Source organism: Rhamphochromis sp. 'chilingali' (genome assembly GCF_963969265.1).
Source record: "Rhamphochromis sp. 'chilingali' genome assembly, chromosome: 10".
NCBI classification, from domain to species: domain Eukaryota; kingdom Metazoa; phylum Chordata; class Actinopteri; order Cichliformes; family Cichlidae; genus Rhamphochromis; species Rhamphochromis sp. 'chilingali'.
The window spans coordinates 29,491,812-29,516,129 of NC_137937.1; the positions used below are offsets into that span (position 1 = coordinate 29,491,812).

The 24,318-nt window shown below is 37.5% G+C and overlaps 2 protein-coding genes across 2 annotated transcripts in view; both read left to right on the plus strand.

Annotated features, from left to right (window-relative positions):
• Nucleotides 1–1,119: 1,119 nt before the first annotated feature.
• Nucleotides 1,120–19,189, plus strand: mccc2 (methylcrotonyl-CoA carboxylase subunit 2). Its single transcript, XM_080893998.1, has 17 exons — nucleotides 1,120–1,331; nucleotides 3,229–3,295; nucleotides 4,340–4,424; nucleotides 4,710–4,811; nucleotides 5,069–5,196; nucleotides 5,994–6,106; nucleotides 7,477–7,590; nucleotides 7,770–7,834; nucleotides 9,073–9,172; nucleotides 9,266–9,361; nucleotides 11,366–11,438; nucleotides 11,555–11,631; nucleotides 14,673–14,739; nucleotides 15,036–15,192; nucleotides 16,108–16,222; nucleotides 17,557–17,642; nucleotides 18,778–19,189. Exons 1-17 carry the CDS (start codon nucleotides 1,200–1,202, stop codon nucleotides 18,893–18,895), a joined length of 1,695 nt encoding a protein of 564 aa, XP_080750124.1. The 5' UTR covers nucleotides 1,120–1,199; the 3' UTR covers nucleotides 18,896–19,189.
• A 4,731-nt stretch (nucleotides 19,190–23,920) lies between these two features.
• Nucleotides 23,921–24,318, plus strand: part of tmem8b (transmembrane protein 8B) — a 35,899-nt gene continuing 35,501 nt past the window's right edge. The window contains exon 1 of the mRNA XM_080894822.1: nucleotides 23,921–24,076. Coding sequence (XP_080750948.1) covers nucleotides 23,992–24,076 — 85 coding nt within the window. The 5' untranslated portion in view covers nucleotides 23,921–23,991. The remainder of the gene's footprint in view (nucleotides 24,077–24,318) is intronic.

Below are 24,318 nucleotides of genomic sequence, written 5' to 3' on the forward strand. Positions count from 1 at the left end.
CAAGGAAGACAGATCCCCAGAGTGTAACTGTGTAAATAATGTACAAGAAGAGTAAGGCAAGCACACACATGTAAGTTCAGCTCAGCTGTAGTGCTTTTAAAATCCACATGATGGCAGCTTTGACGTGCGATGCTCTGCTTGCTCTCATGCTTTCAGAGGAGAAATATCAACAGAAGTTTGCAGTTCTGGCCCTTGGAGCCGATGCATAATTATTATTATTATTTTTTTTATTTCCATCTGAAAATGGATCTGCAAAAATTTATTCAGAAGCCGATTTACAACCTTGAGGAATAATTTACCAATTTAGGCCTATGGACAATAGATAGTTGGGAAAATATTTAGATGGGTGTTTTTTGTTCCCATCACAAGGCTAGAGAAAGAATTTAAAAGCTACACCTAAGCTACACCACAAAAGGTTTTAGCAGCCACTCTAAATTTGATGCAACAAATATGAAACAGTGCTTACTTCAGTTACAGCAGTACTGTTTTCATAACAAGAAGAACCTGAACGGGGATCTTATGGTAAAAAAAAGTGTTTAGGCTTTTAAAAAGATGCAAGATTCTTTACTTATATTTTGTTTAATTATAGCTATACCTTTACTGGTGCATACAATTCAAATAACAGATCAAGTCAAAGTCAAAGTCAAAGTCAACTTTATTTGTCAATTCTGCCACATGTACAGGACATACAGAGAATAGAAATTTCGTTACTCTCAGATATACTAATGTGTGTGTATGTATAAATATATGTAGATATGCATAAGACTATCTATATTATATATAAATATGTGATTTTGGAGGATGTAAACAGTACAGCTTGACAAAAGAATTGCACATCAGAGCTATATATAAGTAAGTTTAAAAACTAAAGTGATAGAAAATGCTGCATTTAAAACCACTCTTTACACTATTTGTGTGAAGCTGTAGAAAAGGCTGCTATAGGGAGCTTGATTTAAATATTTCAACCATATGACATAATTGTAGGATTTAGAAGTAACAAAAAACAAGCAATATTCATAAAAAAAATGTGGTGCATTTTCACAAATCTGCACATGTAAACCGTTTCTTTAATCAGAAGGTGGCGATATGGAGCTCTACTTCCCCTGCCAAAAACCACAAAAGAAGATTACCGCTAGGTTACCTAGCAGGCTAGCAGTTGCTAAATTTGATCCCGTTTAGTTAGTCGAGAACATTTTAAAATGATCCTGCAGTCATTCAAACCGTGGCTGCTTCGTTGCAGGAGTCTGCCGTTGGCTTGCACAAGAGCGTACCACGCAGATAAAGTCGCTCGACTTGGCTCACAGCCTGATAAACAGACTTCTGAATATCAGGTAGGTTAGCCTGTTGCTAACGCCTGCTAGTCAAACAGTAAGGTAACAGTTCGGAGAGTTCAGACGCATCCAGGTGAGGTGTTTTACACCTGACGGGCAACAGGAACTAATAACGTTCCCAGACACGAAGGAAAGTGTTTGTTTAGTCTGTCCCCTATGTTGAAGTTCACTCTAGAGGTCAGACTCCTTAAAAGCTAAGAATTTATCAGCAATATCAGCGCTGAAGAATTAAGTGAGTTGTGGAGCTAAACAGCGTGCAAAAAAGTCTACCAGTCTAACTGTGAAGGTGCAACCTCTGAAAGTGAAAGACACAAATAACAGCTTTGCATGTCATTGCAACAACAATACATTTCTTAGAATAACTGATTAGTGAGGCTTGATGTTTTATTGCTTAAAGTTGCTAGTTTGAAGCTATAATTTTGTGATTATATCAATGGCACAAAACAGTCAATTCATCCTCAGTGGCACAATCATCAGCTGTTTAAATACAACATAAAAAAATCATATGCACACAAGGACTGTAGTGCTTTCCCACTTACGCCATTAAGGGTTAGTTAGTGGAAGCCAGTTACAGGTACAGATGTCTTGTATGAATCAGACTGGTGTTAATAGCAGGTTACTGTTGGGGTTGAGTGGTGTTTTAATTCAACAGTTAATCTGTTTTTTATGACAGCGTGTTTTTGTCATTCACAATTTATATGTGAATTACAAGTTTCAAAATACAAGATGATCAACTGCCCTTGAAGGTAAACTGTGTAAAAATCTCACCATGTCACGAGGTATCAGTCGATTGCCGATTGCAGTCAACTGAATTTTTTTTCTTACATTAACCAATTCAAGTGCATAGTACTAGCTATGTTGACCACTGTAGGACAAACAACTCTGCCTGCCATTAATCTGTAGTGCGTGTAGGTGTAGTAGGTGCATGTAGTATATGTCCACGTTTATTTACTGGAGGAGGCTGCAAAACCTTGTGAAAGGAGTCCAATACAAATCGATGAAGCACTGCTGTCTTTGCTGCTGTTTTCTGCTGTTTTATCAAGTGCCTCTAACATCTCTGGACTCAGACTCTTAGCAAATAAACTCTCACTAGGTGAGAATCCAATCAAACTGTTTGTTAGAGGCAAAGTGTGATTTTTAGTACAATCAAGCATAATATTAACAGACACAATATTCGCTTATAACCAGCTGTTGCTGTTGTTTAGCTGGTTTGTAGACAGCTGTCCAGAGATCGGAGATTCGCTTGTCCAATCTGATGACAATAAGTCACTGTGACAATATCTAAGCATGTTTCCATGTGTTAGAGCCCTGACTTCAGTTCAGGAAATAAGGCTTGAGGTGAGCAGGATGAGGATGAGTTTCTAACCACATGCCGCTTGCTCCTTCACATTTTTGCTTCTTTGGTGAACAAGATCTACTCTCAGTTTAAAAACCATAGGTATGATCCTTAAATCATATCACATCTTGAATCTGAAGGTGCAGGCATGAATTAAAATTTGCCTCCATTGTACTGCCTGTGTGTTCTCGTCTCCTCTGCCTTTGGCGTACCACGTATGCGGTCCGTCTCTGGCCACACATATAAAAGGTTATTTGGCAGAACGGTGATGCCCGTCTTGTCCATTGTATTCAGTTTGCAGAGCAACATGGGAGCTTCCACAAACTGCTGACCTCTTCTGTGTTTTTTAATAAAATTATCAATTTGTTGGAACACATAACTAAACACTAATCAGTGTATATTTATGAGTACAATTTTTTTTATATTAAATAAACTCAACAAATGACTGGAGAGCATTTACATCATCATCATTTACATTTTCTTATTTTAGTGCAAATCTCTTACAGAAATTGGATTAAGAGGAAACTCTAACAAATGAATTTCTCTCTTTTTGTTTTTTAGGAGAATTATGACCGAATGAAAGTTCTTCTTGATGAGCTGAAAAGCCGGACAGAAAATATTAAATTGGGTATGTGTTCGCACACAGCAGGTTACGCACTATCCCAGAGATAAATTCATCACTTTGTGTTTTCATTTCAGCAGTTCAAATTAGTGCCTGGGTGATGAAATTGTTGCCCAAACATCATTGCTTACACCTATGTGTTCTAGTAAAGTAATCAGGTTCCACTTGTAGATGATTAAGCCTTAAGGGACCTGCTCTAACACGTAAATGCATAAAAAGCACTTTTTATATGGGAGTATGTGTTAAACTGCATGCCGTTTAACACATAGTTAGCTGTTTACTTGATCTTAACATAATGTAAAAAACATAAAATAATCTACTTCCAAACTCTGTAATGAGAGGTTGCTATTATTAGAGAGGCGTAGCTGGAACTCAGGAGAAAAGTTATGTTTAAAAGCAGTAGACAAGACATATTAAAAAATGTATAAGTTATTATGATTGTGTAGTCTACTGTATAAATATATAATAAAAGTAAGAAATATAAGACTTGTGTAAGATTGTTATTGTTTATAAAACATTTGTTTTTCTCTTCTGTTTATTTGTTTTTAATTCTTTTTCTCTTTTTGGTGAAATGTAGTTAAAAAAGTACAGTATTGCTATTTAGAGCAAGTTCTGTAAAAAGTATAGGTGTAATAAGGTTTCAAATTTTTATTCTTTTGATAAATGATGACATGACTAAAATAAAATGACAAAACATTGCAACTAATTGACCCAACAAAAGGAATAAATGTGCTGAAAGTGACAATAGAAATGATTTTCAGTAAAACACAGAAAGTTGTGACCCCGACCGAGGTACACGTTCGCTTATTTTTCAACCCTACTGGCACACAGAAAAACATCAGTAACTACAAAAGTCACAAAGAAATGAATAAAAGCCTGTCCCACCAGGGATTAACAATTCTTGGTAATTTTATGTTTTTATTTGTCTTACACCATCAGCACTGTCATCAATGCTACTTGCAAGAGTAGTAGTAGTACTTGCAAAATATTCTCAAATTGTTAAGTTTGTAATTTTGTTATTATTCATTTATTACTTTTTAATTAATTCAGGAGGAGGAGAAAAAGCAAGAAGACTTCATACTTCCCGTGGGAAACTGTTGCCTAGAGAGCGCATAGACAGACTGCTGGATCCAGGGTATTACTGCTTACTTCTATCTTTGTCACAGATTTAAAAGTCATGGCTGTTTCATCCCCCCTAGCTTTTGTCCTAGAATTTGTCCTTACACAAACTGTGGTATCACTAGTTTTAAATGTCTGATGGTGTCTACAGTACAGTTCTCTGTACAATGAGAAGAAGCAAAAGAGGATAATATTTCTCTAAACTAAAATGTACTATTTTAAAAGAACTTGTGCAGAAAAACATGGATGCATGGATATGAATTTGTCTTCTTTTCCCCGCTTTTATTTCATGTTATTGCAGGTCTCCATTTTTGGAATTTTCCCAATTTGCAGGATATGAGTTGTATGGAAAAGAGGAAGTCCCAGCAGGCGGTATAATTACTGGAATTGGGCGGGTTTCAGGGCAAGTGCTATAAATGTTTATGATATTCACCAGATTTGAATGTAATGCCTTTAAAAAATAGTGAAAGTGTTTCGTTCTGATGATCATATGTAAAAATGGTTCAGTTTAATAATTTGTCACAGATGAAAATTTATATTTTTAACCACAGGATCAGATCCAAAGTAATTACAGTGTAGGTTTTCCACTAGAATCTCAATTGAGTACCCCAGGTGCATAATCTAATATTTATTTATTCATTCTTTTCTAAATGTTCATAGAGTGGAGTGTATTATTGTTGCAAATGATGCTACTGTCAAAGGGGGAACATACTACCCAATTACAGTGAAGAAACACCTTCGTGCACAAGAAATAGCCCAGCAGAACCATCTGCCATGCATTTACTTGGGTGAGTATCTCCATATTTGTAAGGGTTTGTAAAACACTAATAAACGATTATCTACAGAATCAAAGAATAATAATATTATTAATAATAATTATTAGTAATAAAAAATAATAATAGTAATAATAATTTTCTACTATCCCTGTTAGAATTTAACTTTAAAATACAGTAGGACTGTTGGGTTAGGGTTTGTCAGTTCACCTGTGCAAGTAGAGCCTGACTGATATATGCAATATGTTATAATGGCTAAAAAAATAAACATTTCAAAAGTAAGAGCGAGATGGATGAAACACTTTAACTGTGTTATAAGTGATGGTGTTGCATAGTTTGTCCACCAGAGGACACTCTGCAATTTCCCTGTTGACAACACTTATTTGGTTCACCACAAACACAACAAACCAGCTTACCCGTGTTGTTGGCAGAATGTAAATGAGTAATCAATGACTTGTAACAGTAAACCAAACTACATTTTCATTATATCTTAGTAAACACTCATAAATAACTGCTGGGGAAATCTGTTTGTTTCACACATCTGAAAAAAAAAACATTGGCCAGTATATCAGATTTTTAAATCACCAAATATTAGTATCAGTATTGGGCTTAAAACCCTATAACAGCTTCTTAAGGACCTTATGGGAAAAATCCTAATATTTGGGTTGTTTTTTTTTTTTTTTGGTCAATATTTACACCAGAGACATCCCAGAATGCCCTGCCTGAGGATAGCAGGGAAGTCTGTCTCTGTAATCTAATTATAGTCGAGATGTTTATAATAAGTGAGTTTGTAATGTTTTTATCTCCTTCAGTGGATTCTGGCGGTGCTAACCTGCCCAGGCAGGCTGAAGTCTTTCCAGACAGAGATCATTTCGGGCGCATTTTCTACAACCAGGCCAGGTTGTCTTCAGAGGGAATAGCACAGGTGATGCATTGTATTAACTCATTTAATGGGCACAAAAGCAGAATGATAAAACCCTAACGGAGTGGCTTTATAATTTGCTTGCCTCCCCCGATTACATCTTTACTAAAGCCCATTATTGGGCTTCCACGATATATTTGTTTACCTTTTAAATAATGACTTTTGTTATTCTTTCATTCTATACGTGTAGAAGGCAATATAAATGAATATACATGAAAGTCACAGTCCTCTATTATGTATTTTTTAAATTATTTAATTTTTTTCACCATGCTGTCTTGGGGCAAAGGCCATTTTGCTGCAAGGCAAAGGCAATAAAAATACTGAGCGACAGATACACAAAAGAAATTAATTATGGCAGCAGGGGCATTCATGGCCTGTTGGAACATTGTGGGAAAAGCTTCCATGAACAGAAATTGACAGCAATCACATGATAAACTGTATTAAATTGAATTTAATATTTATTTAAGAACACAGAAGAGCCTTTATCACCAGGGTTATATCACATTATACTGCTCAGTGTCTGTATTTTTTGCAGTTCTGGTAGCTCTCTCTTTTTTCAACCATACGTGTGTTTACATCCTTGTTGAAACAAGAAAAATATCAAAGAGCAGAGGTGGTATATTCAAATGAATTCCACGCTTGAAGGCTCTTCATGTTTTGCACCTGCAGGCTACTCAAATCCATCTTATATATGATGATGAAGAGAACTGCAGCGGTTTTGCACTGTGCACGGTTTTGCACCTGTCTTGCAGTCACATCTCTATTGATTCAAGGATGATAAAAAGCAGGATATATTGCTCACCAAACCGACCTTCACTGTGTGTTAGTTAGAAAGCTGTTTTCAAATTCATCTGCAGGAAGACGAAAGTTTTTCAGAGCTATAAAATGTTTTGGCCAGTGTAATGTTCTTTTGGAATTTATCCTTCTCTTGGCAGAATAATATATGTTCAGAATTTATTTCTGGAAGAGTGGTTTTCTTGAAAATGGAATGTTTCTATGAGCCCACCTGAAATAAGAGTTGTAGTTCCCACATCTAAATTGAATACCATTCCCTGTCCAATAGGCATCATAAAGTCTGCAGTACTCATAGCTTAAAAGTTGTTGTTCAGTGATGTAATGGCTATTTTGTTTCTAGTATTTAAACTTTTCAAGTGAAACTATAACCAGATTTTTTTTTTGGTAATGGAGTAGTCATAGGTGGCATTATAACTGCACATAAGGTTAATTGAAGTTTTAAAGAGAAAAAACCCCCTAATCATATGCAAATTATTCAAAGCAGAGTAATGAAGATATCTTTGAAAATGCCTGAAGGATATGTTTTAATATTGTACATGTCTGATATGAGACCTAACTATTTTTCTTCTCTCTTCAAGATTGCTGTCGTGATGGGCTCCTGCACTGCTGGAGGAGCGTATGTGCCAGCAATGGCAGACGAGAGCATCATCGTACGGAAGCAAGGAACCATTTTTCTTGGAGGACCTCCACTGGTTTGTTAATTTTTTATTATTTCTGTTATTATTTAACATTAAGTAACTGACAAACAGACAAATATTGTGTTTCATTTTATAGAGCTAAATGTTTGTTCATATAGCAAGCTATATATTTGAACTTGTACTGAATACAAGAGATGAAATGCATATTTCCTGGTAATATAATTCTTTAATAGGTCAAAGCTGCCACTGGGGAAGAAGTTTCTGCAGAAGATCTTGGTGGTGCTGATCTACACTGCAAGTATGAACAGATCATTTTTATGGGATATGTGGGATTCAATATTAGCTCTCATCTTGACTTTTAAATACCAAAGAGATAGCTAAATAGTTTTCGCAAAATATATACATCAGGACTTGATGTTCGAATCCCTGAAAATGACGATTTAATGTCCTCTGTGACCTTGTGTTATACGTCCAGTTTGGGTATTCAAGTGATGCTAATTACAAGCTGGGTTGATAGAAAAGTAGATTGTTCTCTTACTGAAATCATAATGTTATACAGATCCTTAAAGCAAATTCACTTTCCTTGTTTCTGTGTCAATGAGGAGGCAGTACTTAACAATGACAAAGTGTTGTTACACAAAAGAAAAAGACTAAAATATCCAAATATCCCATTTACTTAAATATCCAACTACTTATTGTTATTTTCCCTTATTGTCATGTTGGGAAAGTTCCTACAAGCTTGGAACACCATCATTTTAGACACGTGTCCCATTACTCTTGATAGTTGTTTGGTAGAAGCTTCACCAGGTTTTTTTTTTTTTAGACATCTCTAGATGCTTTGTTAGGTTCAGGTCTGGACCCTGACAGAGTTTTTCCCCAAGCAACACCATTGTTTTCTTGGCAGTATGCTTCAGGTTAGTCTTGTGTGATTCTAGTTGCTTGTTTAACCGAGGTCCTTCTTCCCAGATGACTCAATTCAGTTGAGCAGCCAAATTTAGGATGACTGTTCCAGGATTAAGAATGATGGAGGTTATTGTTCTCTTGGATATTATTGTGTCTTTCCCCAGATCTGTGCTTTGAGACAATCCAATCTAGCACACCTACCAATAGTTCTCTCGACATCATGACTTGTTTTTTTCATCTACAGTCTGCTGTGTGTGCCTTTCCTGATTATTTCTATTTAATTAAGTTAGGCACAATTGGAATCCAGTCAAGTTATATAGACATCTCAAAGATCATTGCTCTGAGTGTCATAGCAAAGGATTTGATTTGACTTGGGTAATTAAAGTGTTTCTCAGTTTCTTTCTTTCTTATTTTGAACCAATTAACAAAATACATTTTGGGCTTTGTCTTTGTTTCATATAAAAATGAACTCAATCCGATTATTAACCCTTTCATCGAAAGCATGAAATGTTCAGGAAACTTTCTACCTACACTATGTACTACATAGAAAGTACTGTAGGTTTTTTTCCCCCACAGTAATGATTTATAAGGTAATATTTCCAATGACTGCCTTTGTTTTTTCTTACTTTGCAGAAAATCTGGAGTGACAGACCACTATGCTTTAGACGATAACCACGCTCTTCATTTAGCGAGAAAGACAGTGAGAAGCCTTAACTACAGAAAAAATATCGAGGTCAGTCTGTTGTTTACAGTCGACAATTTAAATCAAACTGTTCTCTCTGTAGCTTCATTGACACTGAGTCTTTTTGTTTGCTTTTTTTTTTAGGTTACTATAGAACCTCCTGAGAGTCCTCTCTATCCTGCAGATGAACTCTACGGCATAGTCGGAGATAACTTGAAACGTAACTTTGATGTCAGAGAGGTAATTGCCCAGTTTCCAGAACGATGGTTTCAAGTCGCACTTAAAAAAATTCCCTTCTATATTAAGTGATACGCTTTCACAGGAGTGTGTGTAGATCTGTGATGGACTACACCCTATTATTCACTAGCTTGTAGAACTAGAAATAACTTGGAGTAATAATGTTCAGTGTGACTTTATCAGTGTTTCACATCATTGTGGTGGATTGTTGTCCCACTATTCTAACATTTCTTCAGTTCATTGATTTCTGCAGAGCTCTCCTAACATACCTGCACAGCATTTCAATCAGTTTGAGGTCTGGGCTTTTATTGGGCTGTTGCAGCACCTTGATTCTTTTCTTTTTCAGCCAGTCTGTTGTAAATTTTCTGCTGTCCTTGAGATCGTCATCCCGTTACGCAACTCAGTTGTGCCCGTGCTTTAGCTGTCAGACAGATGGCCTCATTTGGCTTTAGAATATGCTGGTGTACAGAGGAGTTCATGCTTGACTCAGAGACTGTAAAGTGCTGCAAAACAAGCACAAATCATCTCTCTTCCACCATGCTTGATAGTTGGCATGAGGTGTTTGTGCAGATCTGCTGGGTTTGGTTTTCACCTTACATGGTGTTGTGCATTATGACCAAACATCTCCACTTTGATTTTGTCCAAAGGACATTGTTCCAGAAGTCTTGTAGTTTGTTCAGAAGCAACTTTTTGAACCTAAGCTGTGCTGCCATGTTCTTTTCAGAGAGCAGAGGCTTTCTCCAGGCTGCACTAACAAACAAGTCCCTTGTATTTCTAATTGTATTGTCATGAATGTTAACATTTAACATGCTAACTGGACCCTGTAAAATCTGAGATGAAGTTCTTGTTTTTTTTTACGCCACAGAAATAAAAGGCTGATGGAGTATTGTTGTCACCCTCCTGGGTGAGTGGGCAGGTGGGCAGTGTGGGCACCCACAATTGTAAATACAATAACTCAAGAAAGATGCGATGCAGATTTGGAAATCTTTACCATGGGTGCAGCTGCTAGAAGCTAGAGCATTGCTGGGCCTGAACTTTGGTTCGATTTCCTGGGAAGATTGTGGCATTGTATTAACACACACCTGAATATTCCAGACTAGAAAATTTCTGTTCAGTTTTATTTATACAGCTCCAATTCACAACAAACTCTCAAAGCTTCTGCTTTTATAGGTCACACTTGCTGATGATCAGTAAATCAAATACTTCTGGTTAGCAACACCTGGCTGCTACTTATCCTGTTCCTATGGAATTCCTTTGAAGCAATAAGAGTGTACTAAGCTTTTCACAGGACTGCTTGGAAGATTTCTTTACCATTTCTGAACATTTCAGAATCTTATTTGGATATTTTGTAGGATACTGTGTTGAACCTCTTAGTAATTAGTTTAAAATGGTGAGATAAATAATACGACTTTTCTTTGCTATGATATTATTTCTTTAATGTGAGTCAAATATAATAAAATCATTCATTCATCTCATTGTTTAATACAGCCAAAAGACTGATTTACACAATGTGGAAGTGCTATGACTGCTTTAAGATTTGTAAATAAACCAATTTTGATTGGTTTATTTATAAATCTGGCTGTCAGAGGTTCAGAATGCACTTTAACAATGTTGAGTTGTCATGTTCTCCTATCAGCAGCTGAATCAATAATAAGGTGGCTGGCATCAGTCACTTTGCTTTTCTGCTGTGTGGCAGTGCTTGCCAGATATTCTCTATTGGTTTAAAGCTTGTGCCCTTTGATTCTTGATGTAGACCCGCGAGCTAGAATTACTGCTTACTCTACAGATGCCAAAGTGTTTGTAGTGTAGAATAGTATTGGCAGTCCATTTAAGGTTGTAAGATCAACTGAGTGCAGCCTCTTTACAGGAGTTTTTCAAGTGTAGCATTGCTTTTAGCAGAGTGAAAATCACTTAAATAAGTAGAAATTGTTGAAAAGTTGTCACTATCTGTGTTATTTGACATTGCATCACATTTTTTATAACTTTTGTTTACTGATTGGATTGCAGGTCATTGCCAGAATTGTAGATGGCAGTAAATTTGATGAATTCAAGGCATTCTATGGAGACACGCTTGTTACAGGTATGTGAACTAGTATTGATTTCAATTTCCAAGACATGGTTGATTTTTTTTTTCTTCTCTAAATTTAAAACCTGACCATTGTTTGAGTTCATTCTTGTGAATTTGTACCTTTTAAGGATTTTCAAGGATATTTGGTTATCCCGTTGGAATCATTGGGAACAATGGAGTCTTGTTCTCAGAGTCTGCAAAAAAGGTAAAGGCACTTTATAGCTACAGATAAATCAAACTGTAAAAACTGTCTTTTATCTGCAAAAACAATACAATAAATAAATAAATAAAACCTATACAAAGTTAAAAGCTGAATTTCCAGGAGACTGAGCTTTGTACTGTTTTTGTGCCTCTCAAAATGTCAAGGACTTTAAACACTGTGTGGAAATAGTACAGATAGCGTGCTCCACAGATATTTGCTGCTTATGAACACCAACATTTTTCTGTTTGTAGGTTATTTGCACTTCTCATTCACATTAGAGTTGTAGTGTTTCTCCTATGCAAGAAGCCTTAAAATGCACCTTTACATCCTTTCACGAGTAGTCTGATAACTATGATAGCATTTAGAAACCATGCACGGAGAACAGTAATAATTTTCATTCAGTGTAATTCACTTAATTCTCAAGCCAATTTGCTGTGCACAGAGCTGAACTTTATACAGGCTTAGGGAAGATGAGGGGCCGAATTTGTGATTATAGACTAATAAGTTTTTCTAAGCACGTTTTGAATTGGATTACAAGCTTGACCTGAACGAAGATTTCTTTCATTCATTTTTATTTTTTATTTTTTGCGAGGTCTCAACATGACATTATAAGCATTGGCTATCTCGTCACTATAATTACTTTCAAAAGGGTCTGATACAGTGCCTCAGACAAAGATGTGGAACAGACATGCTCGGGGAGCATATTCAAGAAAAATCAATACAGTACCTGCATTTCTGAGACACGCTGTCATCGCTAAAGACATGCCCAGGCTTCCATTATGCTAACTTTTAAACTGTTAAAAGCTTTTTCCATTTTTTTCTGTTTTGATAAAAGGGAGAGGTATCAGAGATACGATTAGATTTCTGTTGTTCACACATTCAAATTCAAATTTTATTTGTCACGTACACAGTCATACACAGTACGATATGTAGTGAAATGCTTGGACAACTGCTCGTGACCTAAAGAAAACAAAAAAGGAAAAGGCTATGAATAAGATAGGAAATAAATATGAAAAATTAAAAAGGGTAAATTTAACTAGGAAGGAATAAAATATAAATTAAGGTTAAAAATGAAATAACTGTACAACACAAATTAGAATGAAGGGTAAATTTAACTGGGAGAATAAGATAAAGATAAATATATAAATTAAAGTTGAAAATAAAATAACTGTACAACAAAATACACAATATAGAACTATATAAGAATGTATGAAGAAATATAAACACAATAACAGCAGCATATACACAATAACAGCAGCGTGATTTAAGTAATGAAGTGAAACAATGTCCAGAATGTCCAGTGTGTGTAAGAACTGTATGTGTGGGTCAGTACTGTGTGGTGGTGTGATTGAGAGACCGTATCGCCTGCGGGAAGAAGCTCCTCCTCAGTCTCTCTGTGTTGGTCTTCAGGGAGCGGAATCGCTTTCCTGACCTCAACAGAGAGAACAGTCTGTTGTTGGGATGGCTGAGGTCCTTCACGATCTTCCTGGCCTTGGTCCAGCACCGCCTGCTGTAGATTGAGTGCAGGTCAGGGAGCTCGGAGCGGATGGTGCGCTCAGCTGACCGCACAACCCTCTGTAGAGCTCGTCTGTCCTGCATGGTGCTGTTCCCGAACCAGGTTAAGATGTTTCCCGCCAGGATGCTCTCTATGGTGCAGGAGTAAAAGTTCCTGAGCACCTTGGAGGGCAGGGTTAGGGTCAGGAGCAATGTTATAGATAACCTTATCTCATACTACCTCATGCTACCATATTATCTCAATAGAACACTTTGCTCTCAGACTGCAGGCTTACTTGTGTTTCCGAGAGTATTTAAATGTAGAACAGGAGGTTTCAGGCCCCTCTTCTACGGAACCAGGTCCCAGTTTGGGATTTGGGAGACAGAGACCCCCTCTTTTTTTAAGATTAGGCTTTTGTTCTTATAGTTAGGGCTGGATCAGGTGAACACACTCTTAGTTATACTGCCATTGGCCTAGGCTGCTGGGGGCTTCCCATAATGCACTGAGTGTTTCTTCTTCTTCACTCATCTGTTTTCACTCTTTGTGTTTATACTAATAAAGAGTGTGTTGCATTTAATCATCAGCTACTCGTCTTTTGTCCTGTCTCCCTTCCCTTACCCCCAGCTGGTGGCAGTAAATGACTGCCCCTCCCTGAGCCTGGTTCTGCTGGAGGTTTCTTCCTGTAAAAGGGAGTTTTTCCTTCTCACTGTTGCTTGCTCAAAGAAGGGTTTTGATTTAGTGCTATATAAATAAAGTTGAATTGAAATTGAATAATTTCACAGAGAAGCAGTCATATTTCACATTGTTTCCAACTGTTGTTTGCACTTTGCAACACACAAAAAAATGCTTCACTGAAAGAGAGCCAGTGGAGGAAACTGCCAAAATAAAGAAAACACCTGAGTAATTCAGCAATACAAATATATGGAAATGAGTTGTCTCCACATAGTTCAGTCTTTTGTATGTGTTTGTCTGTTCAATATTTCCTGGCAGCTCTGTGTTATGCAGTGATTTTTTCTGACATAACTGAAGGCCATTCACCGCCTTCGTATTTAAACTAGAATACAGAAAATACAAAGTCAGTGTAGCGGCAGGTGAGCTCGCTCCCAAAGTAACTGGTTTCTGTTATTTCTGGATGGATTGAGGGGAGGCCATGAACTCTGTTGCTTGTTTTATTTATTTATTTATTGTATTAACAGGTGTAATGCAAGATTCAAAAGCATCACCTCAGGCAACATTGTGACAGTTTACATCTTCTTGTGAAAATACAAACTCCAGATGTAATCCAAACTTTTCAGTGGGTTATTACCCAGATTTCACTTCACTGGATAAACTTGTGTGCTTTGAATATATTTTCTTAAAAATTTACACATCTCTTTCCTTTGGCAGTTCATTTAAAGTTTATGGTCTCTTGGTTATTTCTTGAGAGGCCCAAAAAGTAAATCATTACCATCTTGTACTATTTTAAGGTAATACATGTTTGAACTCTGGGCAGTTGTTCTTTAGGTCTGAGAATGTACTACATGTAATGAATATCTGAAATTCTTTTCAGGGGACGCATTTCATTGAATTATGCTGCCAACGAAACATTCCACTTGTTTTCCTCCAAAACATAACAGGTTGGTGGGAATTCTTTATTTACATCGGTAATTTTGTTCTGTTGTGGGGTTTAGATGTTGTTTGTTACTCGGCAAACAATTCTGAATATTATTTACTTTAATTGCAATGTGATCTGTGATCATACAGATAATTTTATAATTTACATCATAACCAAATCTTATTATATGATGTACAAATCTGTTTCATTAATCTCCCAGTTTGACTTATTTCGTGTTTAAGATTAACACAGCCAGACTTTCCTCCTTGAAATAACAACACAGGCTTAGGCTATCTCTTGTCTTCATCTTCATCTCAGGCTTCATGGTGGGTAGGGAGTATGAAGCAGGAGGAATTGCCAAGGATGGAGCCAAGATGGTTACTGCGGTTGCCTGTGCCAGTGTACCCAAGATTACTGTTATCATTGGCGGCTCCTATGGTGCGGGAAACTATGGCATGTGTGGCAGAGCCTACAGGTATGAAGAAATTCTCTGTAGGGATTAGAGGTTTGTTGGAATAAAAACGCAGCCCTGGTAACAGCTAAAGTAAATTAATTCATTGTGAACTATTGCAAAACACATTAGCTGCTTCTCTGCGAAATTCAAGTGTACAAAATGTACAAAATGCAATTGCCTTTCATTTTGTGCATCAGATAGCCTTGGACTTCTTGCGTGTAGGTGGTAGTGACCTTTTGTAACAGTAAAAGAGACTTTCTAAGTGGAACCCTTTCAAAGCTAAGAAGTATTTTAAAATAAAAAAAATCAATTTTAATCAAAATAAAGTGACATTTATTACTCGAGGATGTATCATTATTTTGTCTTTTTAATTTTTGTCAGCTATTTTTCAAAGACTAGGAGTGATAAGAAGCTGAATTATTGATGTGTAGCATCCTTAGTGAAGAGCACTCTACAACAGAGTGCAGTGTATTTGTATAGGTAGATAGACTGATGGATAGAAGTCTTAAAATCACTTGAGGAAGTTTATCAGATTTTGCACAGCTCCCTCTGGATAGAAAAAAATGGTTTTAACAGTATTAAAATTACCATTCAAATAGCTTTAAGCATGTATGAAGTCAGTGGAATGATAATATTATTGTGGGCACACTCATGTTTAATTCCTATCAGGTTATTTGAGCTGTAATAAGCGTCCTCATGTAAATTGAAATAAGCATAAATGATTTAGTGTTTTGGAAAGTTGGAGCTGATACTCACCCTCCCTTAGTCTTTCTATGAAATATCAAAGAAGTACTTTTCCCCAGGTTAAGCCCTCCTAGTCTCTCAAATCATATTTTTGATGTTCAGGGTTTCTTTTGTTATCCTATTGGTTGTGATCTAGGTGACTATTCTGGCTCTCGAAACATACTCAAATTGACACTGTTTCTTGTCTCACAGCCCACGTTTCCTATACATGTGGCCAAATTCCCGAATCTCTGTAATGGGTGGTGAGCAAGCTGCCACTGTCTTGGCTACCATCACTAAGGATCAGAGGGCACGTGAGGGAAAGGAGGTAATGATTCATGTTAATCGCTTGACACGGCAGACTAAAATCTGTGCTCCGCTGGAAAGGCTTGAATTGACTTTAGTGGGTTTCCTGCCAACAGCATAAACATTATGAAAGACACTTTTCTTTCAATAATGGTTTGACATGGCACAGTGAAATAATTTCAGTGTTAAGTGTGACTGTGATGACTTATCCTGAATAGTGTAGCCATCAAATGGCTGTCATTAAACTGTGTCAGGTATGCTGTTATGGGGCTATTAACCAGTGCATTAATAGCTTCAGAATGACACCTCACATCAGTGCCCTGCTGACAGCCGTTTTGATGATGTTTAAAATGTTTCAACTCAAAAAGGTTGTAAAAACTAATCATTGGGTCAATTTTTGAACAGGTATCAAATATTCTTATTTTTTTCTGCTTTTATTCTACATGTCTTCACAGTGGAACACAGGTTGAACTACCGAGAGCTTATTAAATTATACAGTATAATACAGCTTACATGTTAAACATGTATTAGGTGTACAGTCAGTACTACAGTTGTTTGCCCCACGAAAACACAATTGATAGTATTCTGAGCCTGCACCACTCATCACTTCCACCAAAATAAGAACTTCCTTTGTGATTAACCAACATAAGTCGAACTTTACGTGAGAACTCAAATATCTGGTTCAGTCGTTTAGAGCACAGGATGGTCTTTTCCTTGTCATCTTCCTAGTGCAATTGCAGTGTCCGATTGCAGCCATGTGAGTGCAGCAGGGGTAATTGTGCAGTGAATGTGCAGTATGGTGTCATGTGTCGTGCCTCCTGCAGGCTCTACACTAGGTACCCCTCAAATGAAGTGTTTCCAGTAGAGAGAATGCATCTGAAGCATTTTATCTTCGATTATGTGCTTCATGTGAGAAAGGATAACTTAGGGCGATGAGCTTATGTGTGAAAACATGTCTTCCTGGTTAAAATTAAAGCAGTCCAATATAGAGACCTTGAATTACAGTTTAATGAATTCAGTTTTTCTTCATACCATTTCTTATATTTTTGTTGCTGTTTAATTTAATTTTTCCCCCTTTTTAAAAAAAATTGTTTCTGATATTTACAACAGTTTGGCCCATTTAAATCAGTAAAGATTAGCTTTGCGTTATTTATCGAGTGTTTGATCTGTTTTTATTGTGTTCACAAAGATTGGCTTGGTGTTTTCAAGCTGGGGAAATTGACCTTCATGGCAAATGAAATGGCTGTGTGCTTTCAGCTTTACATTTCACTACACCTTCAATAATTCAGACAACCTTTAAAACGCCTCTGGCGCAGGTCCTTACCGCCTAATTCTATTTTCTCAATATATTCACAGTTCACAGCAGAGCAAGAGGCTGCCATGAAGGAGCCAATCGTGCGGCGGTTTGAAGAGGAAGGCAGTCCGTATTACTCCAGTGCTAGGTGAGATCTGCTCATCCAATATGTTGTATTTTAGGGATGTGTGTGATAAAATGAAGGACTACACATAACTGAGTCTTTGAATTTCCAAAATTGGTTTAACTACTGTTGCTAAGATAAAATGTTGTTTCTCGAATGGCAGCACTGGCCACAAATGAACTATCAGCAGGCCACCAGCATGTGTTTATAATTTATTTTTTAGACTCTTTTCAGTAATCTCACATTAGCCTTATTTTCCAAGAACTAAGAAACCACAAGACTATTCATGCAGGACCAGTGATGCTGTGATGTTTTTCTTTAGCATCAGATGTCCTGTTGTTTAAATAATAAGAGCCGTGTTCTTTTCATTTAGTCCCTGAGCTGTTTTCATTGTGTGTTTGTAAGCGTAGAGTACAAATCCTCATGTGGTGATTACATGTGCGTCTTAAAATGAGATGGATAGTATACTGTACATATTTATCTAACTGGAAACTGCCTCACTGACATTAAAAACCAATATAGTTATGAAGGTTAAACACACATTTCAGAGCATGTCGGTGCTTATTTTTGCAGTTAATTGTATAAAATATAAAGAAAGAGAAAGGCCAAGGGGCAATCAAGGCCCCATTACACACTAATTAATCACAAGCTACCCTGAAAGCACTTGTCAAATTTATGTGTGTCATTAATGCTTGAAACCTGTTGTATCAGAATTGCTTGCTGTGGAAGCATCAGTTAATGAATAAAAAAAATTAGCTAACTGCAAAAGAGTAAGAATTTTGAAAACTGATTTATCTCTTCATTTATTTACGACTTAAGCAGGAGCTGGTATTAGTTTCTTAAATATCAGGTCTTGCTTGTCTATTATAATCATTTATCTGATGATACGCTTATGATATACATATACTATATTATATTAACAACAGCCATATTGTTTGCTCTTTAATGAAATATAAGATAAGATAAGATAAGATAAGATAAGATAACCTTTATTAGTCCCACACGTGGGAAATTTGTTTTGTCCAAAGAGAGGAAGACAAAACCTTGACACTCTATTAAAGTAATTGATTATAGTCCTGCACAAGCACCGCAAGAAGTATCGCATGAGTGAGGAGTAATGTGCCATCTAATAATGTGGAGCACTTTATTATTTTTACAGGCTGTGGGATGACGGGATTATTGATCCTGCTGAAACTCGTATGGTTTTGGGTCTGAGCCTCAGTGCAGCACTCAATGCACCAACAACGAAGACACGTTTTGGAGTTTTCCGGATGTAATGCTCATTTAGTTTGTACATATAGAGACACGAGACTTAGTATAGATTTACTGTTTATATAGTATTTCTCGTAGTTTACCAGATTGAGTAAAAACTCTCACAGAGTTGGGATCGCTCGACTTTGGATACCTTGAGCTGTGACTGGATGATGGAACTGTTGTGAGACACTTCCCCTGTTAAGTTGTGCCTTAACTGTTTTCATTCCAGTGTAAATGCACGTTTTCTTAAATGTGTTTCATTTGTTGGCTCAAGTACTGTAAATGCAAACAATTAAAAAAAATGTGAAAAGTTCAAATTGCTGCCTTTTCATCAATCGTGCATGGCCAGAACGAAAGAAATCTTCATAAGGGGGCACTGTTTAGCTATAAATATCTGAGGTAGTGTAGAGGAAGCATACAAGCACGCACAGAAGGACCTGCGTATATAAAAGGAGAAAAAGTATTTTGAAGATTTCCAAGTTTAGTGTAATTATTTATTATTTAGAGACACTGGAGAGTTTATTCTTGTCTGGCTTTCTGGGGCTTCTGCTTGTTTATTCTTTTATTGTAAAGCACTTTGTGATGTCTGCTGTGGAAAGGTGCTGTGCTACTATTGTGTCAAAGGCACAAATAGGATGTGGTCTTATATCTCATGCTGCAGACAGAGTGTGCTGTGTGCCGAAGCTAAGCCTCAGAACGAGTTCTTCACTTTACCAGCTGGCCAGCCTCTCTTTCCCGCCCTCCCGGTTTTTCATTTTGTCAATTTATCTTTTTAATTGAACATGTTGCACACAGTTGATATGTTCACATATTGGTATAGACCATCTGAATTCCCCCTTGCAACAAGTTAGGTTTTCCTCCGAAGGATTTTCAGAACCCAGGGATTTGGTGCAGGAGTAGATTTGAATGTTTGTATGAAGCCAGGTGGTTAAAATGCTTAACTGGAAGCCCTTCATGCTCCTCTGTGTATGACTGTGTGCCTGGTATACTGAGGCTGTGAGAGCCTCACTTTGGGGAGAGCAAAAATACTCAGGCCATGATATGTGTGGAAGGTGTGTGTGTATGCATGTGTATGCCACCCACACACACACTTTTTAAAACTGGTTTGCTGGTTATTTCTTCCTTCGTGTTCCACCAAATGTCACTGTAGGAGGACTTACCGAGCACAATGGACCCTTCTTCAAAGTTTTTACTGAAGTAAAAAAGCCATAATGATTCAGAAAAGTCCTATTTTAAGAATGTTTTAACATAGAGTATACATCAGAGAGTGAAATATCACTTAAATGTCAAATTTACTTTTGTTCCATTTTTTTTTTTAACCAGGAGATATGCACGTGAGATCTAGAATCCTTTTTGGAAGAGCGTCCTCCACAAGATAGAAATCAACAGTCACAGAACAACACACGCATAATACATTAAAGAAATGAAGTATTGAGATTAAAAATATCACTATAGAAATACCTGAAAAATGTGTTTCACTGTAGGTCAATGTCTAGTTAGACAGGTGTGACAGCCTTCAAGTCATTTCAGATTAGTCATATTTAGTGAGCTCAGCTTCCTAAGATTTAGTTGGTTTTGCAGCAGATTTCAAGCAGATGGAGCAGCATATTTGAAAACACTTTTTTCTCTCTCTCAAATTCAGTAGAGGCTTTGGGGATGGATAAAAGAACTAAGTCTTGGGAGGGAAGACAGTAACTTCCTACGCATTTTTGACTGATGTAGGTCAGTAAGTAAGATGGGAGCAGACCAAGAATAGTTAAATAACAGGATGCCAGCAGATGAGTCTACAGGACAACAAAGCACTAATCCAGCTGAAGCACAGATTCAAACAATCAAAAGCATACGCTGTAGAAGAACTCTACTGAAAGTAGATCCGGCAAAGGAGAAATGCAATGCAACAAAAGTGACTATCCTTGCAATCGCCGACACAAACGTTAAAAAGAAAATACTGAAATGAAGGTGAGTACTCATGTGTAAGTCGACTCTTGGACATATCCTTTGTCTATCTCCATGTCTGCACCATGGTTCCTCATGGGAAGAACCACCTGATGGAATTTTAAAAATCTGATTCAGTGACCAACTAAAAATCAGTTGAAACACAGTTGTGACAGTAATCAGGAAGATAAGAGTGGGGCATAATAACTCTAATCAGAGGTGCAGTAGCTGTCATCCTAGAATGATTCCACAGATAATGCACCACTTACAATCTAGCACTGAAGCACAGATGGTCAAGTGCTTCAGCCTTGGCACAGGGGTTTTCAATGGAAATCTGTCTCCATTGAAAAGCTTAGTACAAAGGACACAAGACTGCAATATAAAACTTTGCTATAGAGCATAAAGAATAGCTTGAATATTGGCAGCAAATTCTTTAGTCACATGAGACCTAGAGAGCTTTGTTTGGCTCAGATCGATTCCGGCATGTTTGGCCTGATGTTGGCCTGGAACAATGACTGAAATCATTGTCCTGACAGTGAAGCAAAGTTTGATGTTATTGGTGAGTGCAAAAGGTGTTGGAGAGGTGACATTTGTAGATTGCACCATGAATTCTCGTGAACTAGATAATTCCCTGTCTCCAGAAGCCTGCCAGAAGAAGAATAGTGTAACATGACAACAATTCAAAGCGCACAGCAAAAGAGTTTCACACAAGTGTTCTTAAAAAATAAAAACTATGAAATGCTCAAGCATGTGCCTGGCCTGGATCAGAATACCTCTGTAGTAGAAAGTAGAGAAATGTAGAATAACAATTCTCTCTGGAAAAGACAGACTCAACTATTTCTCTCCAGGAGCTTCTATAATGTTTGTGTCTTTCACAATAAAAAGGATTGAGAGTGTTATTAAAAAATAAATAAGTATTAGCTTTAAATTTCCACAATGAAAGGTGTAGTGACTTTTGTTGGATTGAATTCATCCTGTGAGGTCTGTTAATGCAGTTACTGCAAGGTGATCCAGTTTTGACTCATTTCACATGTGATACATAAGTGGTACAGGTGTGCACTCGCTTTTGTTGAAGCTGTTTATTTACAGCCTTAGTGATCTTTCCTACTGACTTGAACTACTTTTAATTACAGTAGCAATTAAACTTATGAAACGTTTTGCCTCTGAGGATGTGAGCTTCTCCTAGGATTCAAAGGAATAAGAGGTAGTTGGGATAATTTCCAAGACAGAGGCAGATTTTTCATGACCTGGCCACTGGCAGCACTGATTTAGATAACCATAAGCATATACTTTCCTGTGTCTCTTTTGTGTGAGTGCTGTGCATCTTGTCTGTGCCCGTGTGCTAAATCGAGTCTGTGTATAGAGCGCCTTCACAAACAAAATGCATTGAAAGAGCTAAAGAAGAAAAGGCCGGCTTTAAAAGAGGCAGTTTCAGTCAGTCGCAGTGAAACAGAACAGTACCTTAGTTGAATATTGTGGTACCTCATAGAGAGGCCGGCCATACACAGTGGGTTGCCATGCGTGGGTCGTGGTATCTAGGGAGTCTGGCAATCTTTCGAACTTTGAGGAAGGCTTCAGAGTAAACTATGGCTGCAGCAGACACTGCACTGAATCATAGCAACAAACCAAAGATTTAAATTTTTTTATTTATTTATTATTTGCTGCATTGTTCCATCGCCACATGAAAGTAATTATAAGAAACCACATTTGCATAGCATATCTTACACCTCTGCACTCAGTTTTTACTTAGATTGTAGTTTGAATACAATCTTCAACTAAAGAATATGTAACTATTTAGCTCTCTGCTCCTCCACAATCACTATTACTTCAGGTTCCAGTGTTGAATTTGTTTGTTTCTCGCCCACCTTGTTCTGTAACATAGTCAAACCTTTGACTTTTATTTGGTCAAGGATAAGAAGAAAGTGGATTTCTCTGTTTTAGATCAGTGAAATGTCAAACTATGCCAGCTACCTGATGTAAAAAAGCAAATATTTGTTTTGTGTACTAGTCATAAATGAATTTAGACAAAATTCAGCTACTCTGTACTCTATAGTTTGCTGCTTAAATTAAACCCTAGGCAATTTAACTGGCACCCATCCTGTGTGTTGGATTTATTAAAGTCTTTGTGAGTTAGTGTTAGATGAGTAGAGTTACATCTTGTTGGGCACATCAGTAACATTCTTTTGACATTCTTACCCTCCACACATTTTCTTTTAGCTCAGCTCTAGTGCTTTAGTTTAATGTTTCATTGATGACAGATCAATTATACTCAATCCCAATAAATCAGCTGGGACACTTATGATTCATGTCACCCCATGGCCTAGAAATAAAAATCTGAGTCATTCTTAATGGCAGTGTCCTGGTGGTAGCATGATGATTGTCTGACAAACACGTCACCCGATGACCACGTGATCCTTAAAATGAAAAATTCAAACTCCTCAAGTATATTTTGTGTATTCATTCACTTTTAAATATTTTTCACTGGATAAATGTAATGACTCATTGTCCACTTGTGCTTTGTTAACTGTGGTTTGACTGCTTTTATATTTGAGGCCCAAATTGAGCCCACTATGAATCATTAAAATAAATCCTTTTAGCCTTTCATTTTATTTATGCTCACGTAATATGTTATATTTTAAGGAGTATGTATATTGCTAGTTTTTTAAAACTAGACTGACACGTGGAGTTGCTGCACTTTTACTTTTTTTTTAGTCTAACAGAAACCCAAATTAGTTGCTTTGAATTTATTAATCGCTGGAAATCGTATTTTATTAGTTTTGAGGCTTGTGCACGACCACATAAGATGAAGTCTTCCATTCCTCCAAAGTACCAACTTTGTGTCCTGGGTCCTGGCAGAAGAGGCTGCAGGCTCGAGGGGCAGCTGCAGCCTCACACCTCACTCGTGCCCGTGTCGGGTGGCCAGGACGGCGAAGTGTGAATCCTTGTGGTGCAATCTACGTCTGCACTATCGCCGGACTGACAGGGCCGGAGGTCCAATGAAATAAGTCGACATATTGAGGTTGTCAAATCAAAGCCAAAGAGGAGGCGCTGTCCCGTCGTCGTCTGAATGACGTCATGCACAAACAGCTGGTCGTTGGCAAATATCTGAAAAAATGTAGACCAGCAGAGCGTCTGAGAACTGCACTCGGGCTGGAGCCCCTCACAAAATATTCTGCTTTTAACGATGTGGCAACTGGAGCGCCTGGGCTCAGGATGTAGCCCTCCGAGGCTCCTCTTGCTTGTTTACACCTATCTCTGCGCTGTTGGAGGTGAGTTTCCATTCAGTGAGTGTTTGATTCGCGGAGCTGTTCCTTTTGTCGGGGTGCTGAAATCCTCCCAGCAGCGGCGGCAGCATCTCATCCTGTCTCTGGCTTCAATTCAGTCTCCGAAACATCCACAGCTGCTGCTTTCAGTCTCGGCCACTGACAAAACGGTTTTCCTGAACACGGACCTGCTTCGGTTACGTTACGTATGGGGAAGGATGCTGCTAATTATGGCTCACAATGCACTG

Excerpts from the sequence above, each read along its gene's own strand:
- mccc2 (XM_080893998.1), top strand. The coding sequence starts at position 1,200 with ATGATCCTGCAGTCATTCAAACCGTGGCTGCTTCGTTGCAGGAGTCTG. Across the intron at positions 9,362-11,365 it reads GTAACTTTGATGTCAGAGAG|GTCATTGCCAGAATTGTAGA; the intron begins GTAATTGCCCAG and ends ATTGGATTGCAG. Across the intron at positions 14,740-15,035 it reads TTTCCTCCAAAACATAACAG|GCTTCATGGTGGGTAGGGAG; the intron begins GTTGGTGGGAAT and ends TCTTCATCTCAG.